The sequence below is a fragment of the Diabrotica undecimpunctata genome, chromosome 5 (genome assembly GCF_040954645.1).
Source record: "Diabrotica undecimpunctata isolate CICGRU chromosome 5, icDiaUnde3, whole genome shotgun sequence".
NCBI classification, from domain to species: domain Eukaryota; kingdom Metazoa; phylum Arthropoda; class Insecta; order Coleoptera; family Chrysomelidae; genus Diabrotica; species Diabrotica undecimpunctata.
The window spans coordinates 63,562,992-63,578,504 of record NC_092807.1 but is presented as its reverse complement, the minus strand read 5'-3'; the positions used below and the strand labels follow the sequence as shown (position 1 = coordinate 63,578,504).

The 15,513-nt window shown below is 32.7% G+C and overlaps 1 protein-coding gene across 1 annotated transcript in view; it reads right to left on the bottom strand.

Moving 5' to 3' along the window:
• The window catches only part of LOC140442220 (dynein axonemal heavy chain 10-like), a 657,946-nt gene that overhangs the window by 597,236 nt on the left and 45,197 nt on the right, over positions 1-15,513 (bottom strand). Inside the window, 2 exon segments of the mRNA XM_072533298.1 lie at positions 2,107-2,287; positions 15,089-15,360. Of these exon segments, the coding sequence (XP_072389399.1) occupies positions 2,107-2,287; positions 15,089-15,360 (453 nt within the window).

Here is a 15,513-nt window from a genome sequence, read left to right as displayed (position 1 = left end):
ATATCGGTAGTCAATGCGGCATGCTTGTAGTGCTTCTCGGATTTTGTCAAATTTTACCGTGTCAAAGGCTTTATGGAAATCTACAAAAGCCAGAACGAGTGATAAATTGTATTCGATAGTCCTTTCTATTACTGTTTTAATGTTATTTAGGTGATCATTTGTTTCAAATCCGGCACAAAATCCCGCTTACTCTGTTGGCTGGTAGAAATCAAGTTTTTTCTTAAGACGATTCGTTACTATTCTTGTTTATATAGGTGACTAAGAAGACTTATAGGTCTGTAGTTTTCTAATTCATGGAGATCTCCTTTTTTGGACAATAGAGTTACCTCAGCATTGTGCCATTTCTCGGGTATATTACTGTCCAAAGGCAAGTGCCTCCGATTTTTATTGCATCAGTAAGTACACAGTCTTCGCCTGAAGATTTGTTATTCTTAGCTTTTCTTCGGGCTAATTTTATTTCGTCTATTGTGATTTTCAGTAGTAGTTCTAATCCTTGGTTGACAATGCTTTCCTTGTTATTATTTCATGTACTTGATCTTTTTTGCTATTTACTTTGTGTTGACAGCAATTTGTAGAAGTCTTCAACTATTTTAAGGGTTCCCTCTCAGTTGGTTGACCATTGACCATATGACCATTTCTATCTTTAATTTTTATTATTTGCTGTGTCCCCGTTCTTAGTCTTTTTCTCAATACTTTCATACTTCTATTGTTCCCAATGATATGTCTGATTTGTTCTTGAATATGTTCTTTAATATTAATTAATAAATAACAATCAGAGTGCCCACTCTCAGATGCCGCCTTTAAACGGAACCATAGACTCGAATTGAGAAATTTGTGACAAGCTACGACAGAACTGTAATTTAAATTTTTAGAGATTAATAATTTAGGACATTTGAAATAATTTAATCTATTCTTCAACTAAAACTACGAATAAAATAGTGCATATTATATCTGTAGTTGCCGTAAATAAATTAAACCGGGTTAATTTGTCTATGCACACAAGATAAAATGTCACTGAACAGCACTGGTTCCGTTTAAAACATGGCTGATTTCGTCTGCGCGAACGAGATGCGCGTACTTATTTTTTCAAGCAGAGTGGGCATTCTGATTGTTTATTATTCTGTCGCTATACCGTCTCTGCTTCATTTCCCATGTAAAATCCCATAAGAAAATACTAAGGCTCATTCTGCTCCTTTTTTATGCATTTTGTCATGGGGGTAGAATAGTTCGTCAAATCGTGACGTATGAAGCATCATTATAATGGAGAGGGGGTAGCGAATATGTTGTGACAGAAAAAACACACATTGCGGCATTCCTAAGAGGTAATAACATCATATCTCCTTTGTTATTGGTCCGATTAGAGCGTGTGATACGTTAAATGAAAGGGAAGGATATCACAAATATATTAAGATAGAAAAAACAAACAAGACGACTACCCAAAAGTTCACTACACAGTGTCTTCATTATTAATGAACGTATAGTTACATACGAGATGTCATAGGGCTCTATAGATAAAAATAGGTTAACTAAAACACAAATTTTGATTTATTGACTTAAAGAAGGCCTCTGGCTGAGTTCAAAATAAACAACTGAACGAATCCTAACATGAAATACAGCAAATGAAAGGGGAGGATATAACGAATATATTCAGATAGAAAAAACAAACAAAGCAACTACTAAAAGGGCACTACACAGTATCTTCATTATTAATGAACGTATATCGATATACGAGATATCATAGGGCACTATAGACAAAAATAGTTTTACCATAAGACAAATTTTGATTTATTGATATACAGAAGACCTTAGTCTAAGTACAAAATAAACAGCTGATCGAATCTTAACATGTGAGGCAGGAAATACAAGGGGAAGACATAAAGAATATATCTAGATAAAAAAACAAATATTTGTTAATAAATAGTTAAAAAAAAATTCTCTGTTCTATTATATAATGGTTCAATTCACCTTTTTTTAGTAGTTATGTTGTGAGTGCATTCGTAACCACAAAACATTCGTTTGATTTCTGAACATTTTACGTACGACTTTAGAACTTTAGTAATTTATTCTGTCTTTTTGAATGAGTGAAGTGTAAACACTAATATATACCTTAACTAAATATGTTTCTAAAACTTTCAGTATATGTCGCTCCCAACCTTCGACTGCATCCTCTAATAAACCAATAATATTGGGCATTGTGGACAATTCCTCATCACCAAGATCTGTGTGAATAATGTCACTTAAATCGACCATGGGTAAATCCAGCTCATCCTCAACATGTTCCGCAACCCTTAAAAATCACTTTAATTAACATATTATTATACAGATTTCCGTAAGTTTTGGAAGTAAAAACAGCTTCAAAATTTCATGAGGATAATTTCAGGAAAATAGTATTACAACAACAGAACAAGAAAATTTTATTTAGGAGGATATAAAACATAACAATGGAATACTAGGATTAAGAATGATGTTATTCTAGATCTTATCCTGGCACTCGAAGAGCTTTTATTTCTGAAGCTGACAATGTAATTTCTCCAGATTTTTATCATCCTTCTCTCTTAACTACCTTACAATTAAGTGTTTGCTAATAGGATGATTTCCACCTTGCAAACTTTTCAGTAACTTACCAGTATTTTGAGTATATAGACTGGGATAACCTTTTCCGTGGTAGAGATCTTTACGACATGAACAGTTCACTACAGTCATACAGATTAGTATTAAAAAATTTCCTTGGTAATCTTCAGGGTTAAAGAAAGTATTAGATGATAAAATAAAAGTTCATAAAATTTATAAAACATTAAGAATTCCCCGAGTTATGCTGAATTTTGTCATCGTACAGTATGTAAAAATATGTCAAAGTGTTGCTATGATAATTTTATACATTTCTCTTAATATTCTATCCAACAATAAGTATTTTTGTAAATTTCTAAATGGCAAACATGAAAACAATAATATACGTGACCCAATGATCCTGAATTACTCTGTAGCTTCCTGTGGGATTGACATTGCTAATTTATTCGCAGATCACTTTTCATCAGTTTAAACTGATCTAACTTTAAACTGCAGTGTTGACCATATCCAGTCTAAATTCATTATATCGTCATATTCTATCCCTATTTCAAATATTTACGAAAAACTTTCATCATTAAATGTTAATAAAGGGCCTGGACCTAACGGTATAGCAGAATTCAGTTTTATACTCTTGCGACCTTTTTTTTACAATGAATGTGGGTCAATTTGCAGACTTTTGAAAAATTTCCTACGTCATACCAATATACAATGGTAATCAATCTTACATTAAGAATTGCCATCCTATATCCATTCTAAGCAATATACTAAAAGTTTTTGGAAGGTTTTACTTTAGGTAAATCTGCAAAATTGTGTTTGTTGATTTATATCGACTTTCAGTCAGAAACCTTGGTAAAGGGACTAAAGTTGATTGGATTTACACTGCTACAAGCTTAGCTCATATGGTATAACTGACCAGGTTACAGTAGTTAAGTAGCTACTTAATGGGCAGAACTCAGCAGGTACGAGTAAACCACTTCTACTCAAAAACAATTTCGGTTAAGTCGGGTGTACCTCAGGGGTTCCAATTACTACTACTACTAAGGATTTCCACAGTTTTCACTGTCTTCCTTCACTCAACCGTTTTCTCCAATTTTCCCTGTCATTCCAGTCTCCATCTCGCAGGGTTCTTTTCTCCATAGCCTCGTCGATTTCATCTCTGAATGACCTTCGGGGTCTTCCTCTCTTTCTTCTTCCAATCGGGCTCCATTCTGTGATTTTGTTTATCCAGCGTCCTCTGTCCGCTCTTCTGACGTGGCCGTACCAGGATAGTCTCTTCTCCTCTATATAGTCGATTATGTCTGATTGCACTCCCATTCTCCGCTTAATCTCTGCGTTTTCAATTCTGTCTCTTTTTGTAAGTCTACAGCTTCTCCTCAGGAACTCCATTTCTACTGCTCTTATTCTACCTCTATTTCTCTTGTTTATTGTCCAGTTTTCGGACCCATATGTCAGGATACTTCTTGTCAGGGTGTTATATATTCTCTTTTTTGTCTTTATCGTAATGTTCTTATCCCACAACACTGAGTTTAGTTGTCTTATACAGTTTCTTGTTTGTCTCAGTCTGTTGTTTATATCTTCTTCTGTTGTTCCCTGGTTCGATATTATGGTTCCTAAATACTTGAATTTATCTGTTCCATTTATTTGTCTTCCCTCGTCTATCTCTAGGTTTCTCATATCCTTGTTTTCTGTTGTTAGGTATTCGGTTTTCTCTAAGTTTATTTCCATTCCGTTGTTTTTATATTCATCTTCTAGTTTTCTGAGCATAAAGCTGAGATCTTCTTCATCTTGTGCGATGACTACTTGATCGTCGGCAAAACTTAAGGTGTATAGGTATTCGTCTCTTACTGGTATGCCCATTCCTTCGCACTTTCTCCTCCATGGTTTGAGTGTCTTTTCCAAGAATATTTTAAACAGAGTAGGGGACGTAGCACAGCCTTGTAGAAGTCCTTTTGTCGTCTTAAATGGATTGTAGGCTTTATTTCCACATTTAATAGCTACTTTGTTTTCTTTGTATAGTGCTTTAACTGCTTTTATTAGTGTTTGTCGGATTCCGAGATCATTCATTGCTTCCCATAATTTGACTCTAGGTATTGAGTCATATGCTTTCTTTAGATCAACAAAGGCCAGATGGACCGGTCTACCTTTTGCCATTTTCTTCTCTATCAGTTGTTCTAATGTGTACGTATGATCTAGGCATGATTTTCCTACTGTGAACCCTGCTTGGTCTTCTCCAATTTTTCCTATTATTTCAGTTTCTAGTTTTTCTTTAATAATTTTCCCGTAAAGTCTACCTACCGACGATATTATACTAATTCCTCTATAGTTTTCACATTTTTTCCTGTTTCCTTTCTTATGTATGGATGTGATGTATGCTTGTGTCCATTCCGCAGGTATTTCTTCTCCATTTAGTCCTCTTTCGAACATTCTATGTAGCATGCGGAATAACTTTTCCGTTCCGTTTTTAATTAGTTCGTTTGGTATTCCTCCGGGTCCTTTGGCTTTTTTGTTCTTCAATGTCTTGATTGCTCTCTTAACTTCTGCCAGGCTTATTTCTATCTGGTCGTATGCCCCATTTCCTGCATGTTCTATATTCTCTTCCTGAAATTGGGGACGGTTTTCTGTAAGTAGTTCTACGTAGTATTCTTGCCACTCGTTTTCACTAATTTTGCCGATCTGGGTTTTCTCTGTCTTATTTCGTTGAAGTGCTTTTAATATTCGCCATGATTCTGAATTTCTCGTTCCTCCGATATGTCGTTCTATCTCTGTGCATGCTTGTTCCCATCGTTCGTTCTTTTCATTTGTTACTCTTTTCTTTACCTCTCTGTTTTTCGCTCTATATAGGTCTAAGTCTTCCTGTTTTTTGGTGTTTAGGTATTTTATGTGTAGTTTTTTCTTTTCTTTTATTCATTTCAATGTGTCTTCCCTTAATTTGATATTCTGAGGGGTGTTCCTTTGGTCGTCTTCTCCAAGAGCTTCTAAGGCCGCTGAAATCAGGCAGGTTTTTATGTGTTCATGCATTTCATCTAACGTGTCATATCTGAATTCTTCTAGTTTTTGGTCTAGTCTTCTTTTGTATAAATCTTTTATTGATTCTTCCTGCAATAGATGTAATTTGAGCCTCTTTTCGTTTATTGTCGTTCCCGTTGTAACAATCGATGTATGTTTTTGTTTTGTCCAGATATAGGGGAATTCCATCCATGCCACCACAAGTTTGTGATCTGTTCCACACTCTGCCCCTCTTTTCACTCTAATGTCTTTCACTTTGATGGAGCTTTTGTGGTTCATGATAATGTAGTCAATAATGGATCTTAGTTTTCTTGTCTCTTGAGTCCATGTGTACTTATGTATATTTTTGTGTTTGTAAAATCCGTTCATAATTTTCAAATCATTTACTTCACATAGTTCTACCAATCTTTCTCCGTTGTCGTTAATTGTGTCTTCTCCAAATGGACCAACTGTTCTGTCATTGTCTTTTCTTCCGACTCTTCCATTTAGATCCCCCACTATTATTATTTCTTGTTTAGGTTTTCTCTTATCCATTTGTTCTTGAAGTTGTTCGATAAATCGTTCTTTCTCATTGGCTGGACTGTCTTCCGTTGGACCGTATGTTGCTAGTATTATAATTTCTCTGCCATACATCTTGATTTTCAGTTTGGCAATTCTCTCGTTTATGGGTTCCCAATCGTCTATAGATTTTTCCCATTTCTTCTTTAGTAGAATTCCAACTCCAGCTTTTGCGCGGTCTTTCTTTTCTACTCCGCTCCAACAATGGATTAGTTCCCCTATTCTTTCCGTGCCGTTTCCTTTCTTTTTTGTTTCCGTTGTGACGAGGATATCGAGATTCATCTTTTCGAATTCTGATGTTACTTCACTGGCTTTTGTTCTCCAGCCCTGCACATTCCATGTGCCGATTCTTAGATTTCTCTGTCTTTGTCTTCGGTTGAGTTTCGAAGCCGGGTTTGTTGAACTCAAAGCAGAAGTGCCCCCCCCCCGTATCCGATGGGGCTCCCTCCTTCGGAGGTGTGGATTGCCACCCGGGGATTAATTTTAAAATTTTTCATTTCTGCCAATTGTTCGTTAGCCCTTGGATTTTTTTAAGTGTGCTAGGTTGCTAACGCCTAACGCCACAACCCCCTTTTGGAGGACCTATTGTTCAGCCGCCCACTCTGGGTCAGACGCTGTTTGCAGCCGCCCACTCTGGGTCAGACGCTACTGTTGTCAGTTTTGGTCCGCGTCGGGTATTTCATTTCCCCGATACCACCCATATCTGGGAGGCATTCCCCTATCCGCCACCTGGGGACGCGTCCGGTAGAGGATTGACAACCTCCTCCTCGGAGGGTTCCAATTGATTCCGTTATTTTTTAAACTTTTTATTAATGATATTAGAAACTGTTTTCACGACAGTTCATATTTATAGCGATTATACTGTTTGGCAACATCAACTACAGATCTTTTCTCTTGGTAGCCGGAGAAAACAAAGAGACCTTACACTACTTTTTAATATCATAAATGGTATATGCAATTGTCCTAGCTTCTGAATACAATCGGATTGGTCGTACCACCTTGCTCAACTGACAAGTGCGATCATTTAATGTACCGTTTCATGGATTTAATTATGCACTTTCATAGATTCACTAAAACCTAGAGTTTTGAGGCTAGCTAACTCCCTTAATGATTTACATCTCGTCGTTTTAAAAGCCACTTACGTAGGATTAATAAGTGAAACATATGTAATTATTTTTATTTCGCTTTTTTATAATTTTAATATTTTGTAATTTTAAAACATTGTTCTTGTTTGTTATTTTATTGATAATCAAAGTGATTTTAGACTAGATAGATATACGCAGGATCATATTTTTACGGTCAATGAGATATCATCAAAATAGCTTTTCCAGATATCAAAAAGCATTTGATAACCAAGGTCAAACGTATGGGAAAGTTTAAAAAGCAGATATACAAGTATACCACATAAAATGATTAATTAATGATTAGCCAGAATCGCGTAAATAGTAAAAATATGATATCAGAAGACTTCATAACTAGGCGAGGAAATGAAACACTAATACCAACTTTCCGCAGCAAAATAAATTGCTGTGCAACTTTTTGCATTTGCTTAGGGAAAGTATCAGGAAAGTTTTTGAACAAAATTCATAGTGGTAAAATGAAAATTGCTTTTTGTGCATAAGGAAACTGCATTTTCAAAGTACATAGAAAATTAAAAATTTGCTACTTAGAAAATATCGACAGGAATGAGCTCAATTTTGTTACTCAGAGATTTTCGAGGTCACTGAATATGAATATGATAACGACGATAGTCCTTGAGCTACCAGGTGCCCAGGATAGACCTCGTCTCCTGAAGTACATTATTTTAATTTTAAATCAGTCGAAAGCCATTTCTCCTGGGATTTGTAGGTAACTGAATACGAATCTGATAACGAAGATAGTCCTTGAGCTACCTGGTGCCCAAGGTTGACCCCGTTTTCCAAAGTTTTAATTTTCATTCGAAATCAGTCAAAAGTCATTACTCGGGGGATTTTAGGCTTGCTGAATACGAATATTATGACGGCGATTGTCTTCAAGGTGTTTGGTGCCAAGGGTTACCTCGTCTCCTGGAATTTCCAGTTCATTCTAAATTAATCGTCAGTCATTACTCAGAGGTTCTCGAGGTCGCTGAAAGTAAATATTTCGTTGATAAATGACCTCAGAATATAAATTAGCAGAAAATATATACGGAAAATTATTTACCCAAGACATTATTTTTTTAAATTTGGCACTTCTAAGCAGTTGGTAGCACTGATGATGATGATAATGATGATGATGATGATGATGATGATGATGATGATGATGATGATGATGATGAAGTGCCAGGTGATACATATTTTAATCTCCCCTGTAGCAGTTCCGTCTTTTTATTTTAATATGTGCTCTTATACTCATTCTCTCACACGTACTAATACACAGATATCCTTCAAGTTACATAGTTAAAGTGCGTGTTTTTCTCCTCGCTCTATTTCTAATTATTATAAAAATCACTGTGTTTATATAAAAATTTTGATGTAGAAAGAATGGCTTGGTTTGCATTTGGCACGTAAAAATCGTGCTGGATGGAAATTGCACAGATATGGAGAACTATGAAGAAAATCGATTATTTGATACAGAATATTTGATACAGATAGGAAGGAGGTAGAAGTAAATATAAAGGATAAAATTTTTTGTATTTATATTCAGGAAATCATATTTTAACTCGATACATTTTAATTTGATACCACACTTTTACAAAAATCCTAAATAACAAATTAACAAAAAACTTTAGGAGACGAGGTCTCCTGACACGTTGGCCACCAGATACCTTGGAGATCATTGCTGTTGTAATATACATGTTCAGCAACGCCTAAAAATCCCCAAATAATGACTTTTGACTTATTTTTAAAAAATACATAAAACGCTAGAAAACGAGGTCCACACTGGGCTCCACGTAGATCGTGGATCATTGCTGTCATAATATTCGTGTTCGTCGACCTTAAAAACCCCCCGAGTAATAACTTTTAACTGCTTTCGAATAAAAATAACATAAAACTTCAGAAGACCAGGTTCACCATGGACACCACGTAGTTTGACAACTACCGTCGTCATAATAGTCGTCTTCAGCGATTTTGAAACCCACAAGTTGTGACTGTCGACTGATTTAAAATGAAATTAACATACTCTAGAAGACGAGGTCTTCTCTGGGCACCAAGTAGCTCAATTATCCCTCGTAGTTATTATACTCGTGTTCAGCTACCTCAAAATCGCCGACTAAAAAAATTATTAAAATTTAATCCTGTAGATATTTTATTAGTTGCAAATTTTTCATTTTCTGTGCACTGTAAAAATGCATTTTTCGTATGCACAAAATGCATTTTTCATTTTACCTCCATGAATTTTATTCACAAACTTTTCTGACACTTTCTCGAATCGAATGCAAAAAGTTTCACGCGATTGATCTTTCTACGGAAAATTGGTAGTTTTAGTGCTTCGTTTCCTCTCCTAAACGACAAAGAGTGTAAGCCAGGGGGGAAGTTTAAGTTCTTTATTATTTATTAGGTTTATGGATGACATCATAAAAAATACAAAAACAAAAAATAAGCTACTACAAATAAGTTACCGAAACTTACAAATAAGAGTATCAGATTGTGTGTTTGCAGATTATGTAGCAATAGTGGCAATTGAAGAAACTGGCAGAAAAGAAATAGAGATTAATAACAGGAGTGATAAAGCGAATAAATTAGACCAGGAAATAGAAAGAACAATCAATAATAAGAAAGAAATAACAAGTATTAAAATAAATGTCTTTAAGGGACTATTACCGTCTAGAATGATAAAAAATGGCACATTTTCAACAATTTTTTTCCTATGTTCCTGTATTTTCAAGATGGTGCCAAAAATTTTACGTTTAAAAATGACTGCTCTATAGCGGATAGTTAATTTCGGACACGCCAAATATGAAACATAAAATTCGAGAAGGGTTTTAAAAAAGAAGTGCCCTAACGTAATAGTTTACTAAAAAAATTGAAGATTCTTAAAAACAAACAAAATGGCGGACATTTGAAAAAATGGTCTAAAAAATGACCATTTTTTCGACTTTCTTTAGTCACAAAAATTTTATTTTTTTGTCCAAATTATGGTAAACTATCAGAACAAATCAAAACAAACAAAATGCATGAAGGCTTATTAAAATCGACAGACTAGATCCTTAGATTAAAGTTTTAAGAAAAACTACGTTTTTAAAATTGGCGGACAGTTAATCTTCGAATCTAGTTGGTCGATTTTTTAAAACTTTTGTGAATGAAAAATTCGAAAAAATGGTCAGTTTTTTGACAATTTTTCAAATGTCCGCTATTTTGTTTCTTTTTAAGAATTTTCAAGTTTTCTGGCTGACTATCACGAAAGGGCACTTCTTTCTTAAAACCCTTCTTGAATTTATAATTATTTCAGATTTCTCGAAACCCTTTATATTTCAGATTTGCCGTTTCAGAGAGTTACTGTCCGCCATGAAGCAGTAAATTTTGGATGAAAAATATTTGATGCCATCTTTAAAATACAGGAACAATGGAAACAAAAAAAATACTTTTTTGTGATCTTCATAAGCTGTATAATGATATAAAAAAAGTTTCATTTCTATATATAATAAATAAGATAATAAAAAATTGTTGAAAATGTGTCATTTTTTAGACGGTGATAGTTACTTAAAGCTAATATATTAGACCAATTCTTAGGTATGAGCGTGAGTCCTGAATATTAAGAAGTAATAGTGCCAAAGCAAATCTATGAAGCAGTGAATGACAATGTAGTATGGAAAAGACAATACAACTTCGAACTTTATAAAATATACCACGAACCAGATATAGTAAACTACATGAAGATAGAACATCTGAGGTGGGAGGGCATGTAACGCAAATGGAACCAAATTACCCAGCTAGAAAAACCGTAGTAGTAAAAAAAGTATGAAGTGATGCTCTAAGTGAAGCAACATCTAAAGTTTAGGCTAATTAGATTAGTAAAGCATACAGAAAAATTTATACAAGATGATTGGGCAAAGCTTATTACATCCGACGAAGAGAAAGTACTACTTATAGATCCAGCAGATAATTCAAATGACGAGGCCTTGTCCAATGAACAGGATAATAACTGATTTTAATTATTTTTGAACACAAATATAACCAAATTGTATTACTGCCACAATTTTGAGCGCAGATTATTAGTGTTTTTTTTTAACTAGTCAGTCAGGACTATTTCTTTCCTGCCTTGCATTTTTAGCTAATCAATATAATATTCTCATATATATAATTCAATTGCCACTGATTAATTTTAATTTCTCTTCGCTATTGGTAATTTGATTGAAAGTTTCATCTTACTTCAGTGGTTTTTAATGAAAAGGATTATATATATTTTAAAAAAGGATTATTTTTGATAATGTATTATGCATATTTGAAAATGTATTGCATATTTATATATATTTATATGTATATATATATATATATATAGAAAGTGATCGTTAAATAGTGGGTTTGCAGCAATTGCACTATTTAACGTTTACTTCCTTACGTTGTCAGCAAATACTTTTGGTTCATTATATATATATATATATATATATATATATATATATATATACATATATATATATATACATATATATATATATGTATATATATATATATATATATATATATGTGTGTGTAAGAATTATCAGGTAGTGGTTTCTAAAAAAATCTTTGTTTTTTCGAAGAAACTCAATATTTCGCTATTTATTTGATAGCTTCATCAGAAGTACACTGTAAAACAATTTCAACATTACAAAAAAATGACGTACAAATAGACACTTACAGAAATCAAAAGATTTCACAAAAATAATAACTGACATTGAAGTATGTCAAATATTGAATGTCAAGAATAATTGATGGATTCGACCGTTACTTGATGGAAATTCATTTTATGTAACAATAAAACACTGAAAACTTTGTTTTCAAAACTTCCACAAAATTTATTTTAAATTCTTATCACCACAGCTGTTTCGGCTAATTGCCTTTCTCAAGTGATCTGTTTTTGGCATCGGTTTACACTTTATAGTCTCTAATGAAATAGGTTGAGGAGGGGAGAACTGTTTGTCTCAAGCTGGTCATTCAGAATTATATCTGTGTTTTTTAATTTGTTGGTTTCCATAGATTCTAACAAAGATAGCTTAAGGCCTTTATTTTGAATGTGTAGAATTTTAAATTCGTCATTAAAAGAATGATTATGATCTAGAAGGTGAAGTGCGTATGTAGAATCTGTTTTTCTATTATTGAAAGCCCTTTTATGTTCTGCTATTCGTTTATTAAAATTTCTACCTGTTTGACCAATGTAAGTTTTTGGGCAGTCGCCACATTTAAGTTTGTACACACCACTGTGTAAGTGTTTTTTATGTTGGCTCTTGTTGTTTTTAATATATTTGCCTAGGTTGTTATTTGTTCTGAACATAAAAGGGCTTTCAATAATAGAAAAACAGATTCTACATACGCACTTCACCTTCTAGATCATAATCATTCTTTTAATGACGAATTTAAAATTCTACACATTCAAAATAAAGGCCTTAAGCTATCTTTGACCAGACCAGCTTGAGACAAACAGTTCTCCCCTCCTCAACCTATTTCATTAGAGACTATAAAGTGTAAACCCATGCCAAAAACAGATCACTTGAGAAAGGCAATTAGCCGAAACAGCTGTAGTGATAAGAATTTAAAATAAATTTTGTGGAAGTTTTGAAAACAAAGTTTTCAGTGTTTTATTGTTACATTGAATGTCAAGATTAAACTGTCTTAAGCACGTTCGTTGCAGTAATACGATAAAACAATTAAAATTACTCCAAATGTAAAACTAAAAAAAAACGTTAAAAGAATAATATTTCTTTGACTAATTATTAAGATTAGTTGTTATTAAGGTTGGCAATTTGAATATTTATACATTTTGTTCAATATATTACAATATATGTCACTTAACTGTCTAGTGTCCGTTTTATAGTTTCTGTGTGTAAAGTGTTTTTATTTTTGTTAATGTGATACATCTCAAGAAATAATCTACTTTTGTAGTTATCAGTTTGTGCCAAAATGCAAGCCTTGTTATAGTTTAGCATATGACCGGTGTTTTCATAGTGCTCAACTACTGCACAAGTATTTTTTTTTTTTTTCAAGCGGCAATCACTTTTATTTTGTGTGATGCATTGTTTTAGCCATTGTGATGTTTGGCCAATATAGCTATTTGGACATCCTAGACACGGTATTTCATAAACAACATTACTTTTATAAGTATGTACTTAAGGTTGGGACTGGATATTTGATTTTAGAAAATAGTTGTTTGCTGTTCATGTTATTATATTTAGCTATACTAATATTAGGAACATTTTTGAATATGGATATGACAGAATGAGTAATCCCATTCATAAAGGGGAGTTTTTTATATTAGATTGATTTGTTGTTAGAATCATGTACGAAACCATCATAGAAATTACTGCTGTAAATCAGTTTTTTTTTAATTTGTTCAGGATAGCCGTTACGTTGTTACGAAAATTTTTTTTAATTCATTTAATAAACATCTTCAGTTTACAATTGAAACTAAGACAGATTCTAGTATACCATTTTCAGACACAAGGGTAATAAGAACAAATGACAATATTTTGGCATAGGATTGGTACCAAAAGCCGACAGCATTAGGCAAATATATTGTACCGTTTTTAAATAAAACGAGCGGTTCTTAATTGATATAAATATATTTATTTATAAGTTTGTTTACAGTACGAAAATATCTTATCAACTTACTTAGCTAATATAGGAGCTACGTATATATAAAAGTTATTATGTACTAGAATATTCTGGAGTAATCCACTTTTAATTCGTTTGTTTGACGGGTCGATCTCTCCCGCGCTCGATACATCTCTGGAAGCTTCTCGTCGAGATGCAACCGTTATGTACGCTATTTCGTTACAATATAAATTACTATTTGAATCATACCACCCGTCAAAAATATAATACCGTACTAGGTATGAAAAACAGGATAATGTCCATTGTTAATAACAACCTTTTACAAAAAAATGTAGACATATTATACTAATATGTCTACCGTAACTAGTTACGGTAAGATCAATAATGTTTTTAATAAATAATATATGGTAGCTAATTATAATTTATTCTCTTTCAGCCCTGAAGAAGCCAAATTAATTCTCTTTGGCGAAAACGTTCGGCGAAACAATTGATACTCATTAGAGTCTTTCTTGCAGATTTCCCCAATATTTAAGAGTTTACTATATATATATATATATATATATATATATATATATATATATATATATATATATATATATATACATGTGTGTGTGTATATACGTATAAAACGTATAAAATACCGGTCATATACTAGACTCACGAAAAGGCTTGCGTTTTGGCACAAACTGATAACTTTTGAGATGTATCACCATTGTATCACATTAACAAAAATAAAAACACTTTAAATTATAAAACGGACACTGAACAGTAAAGTAACATATATTGTCATATATTGAACAAAATTTATAAATATTCAAAATATTCTACACTCACCTTAATAACAACTAACCTTAATAATTAATCAAGGAAATATCATTCTTCTAACGTTTTTTTTATTGTTATTTTTACAATTGGAGTAATTTGAATTGTTTTATCGTATTACTGTAACGAACGTGCTTAAGACAGTTTAATCTTGACATTCAATATTTTACATACTTCAATGTACACTACCTGATAATTCATACATATTTATAAATTGTTTTTTGCTCGACATAATCACTTTAATAATAACTATATATATATATATATATATATATATATATATATATATATATATATATATATATATATATATATATGTATATATATATATATGTATATATATATATATGTATATATATATATATATATATATATATATATATATATATATTAGAAAAAAGTTAAGAAGACCCAGTATACATTACCATTCGAAGGATTGTACAATATTAGAAACTTCTCTAAACAGTTCATCCTTAATGGGTGTAGAAAGACTACCATCTTGTCGATCTTCGGGTATTTCGTACTCGGTATCTTCCTGAGTTCGCTGTACTTTACTTACGTACATTGATATTCTGCGATAATCAGAAGGCCGCCTAAAGTCTGATGAAACCCGAGTACCCCTGTCCTCATTTCCAGTCTCCTTCGAAGCTTTTAGTGCTGGCTCCTCGAAACAACCTTTTATTAAAGGTGTAAACATCTACATAAAATAACTAAATCAATTATATGACAATGACAACACAGTATGTGTGTATATTATACATTAAAGTCGTTGAATTTAAACACAAAAAGGAAGCAAAAATAGAAATTGTACAAACTAATGAAATTATTAATAAAAATATAAAAAAATTTT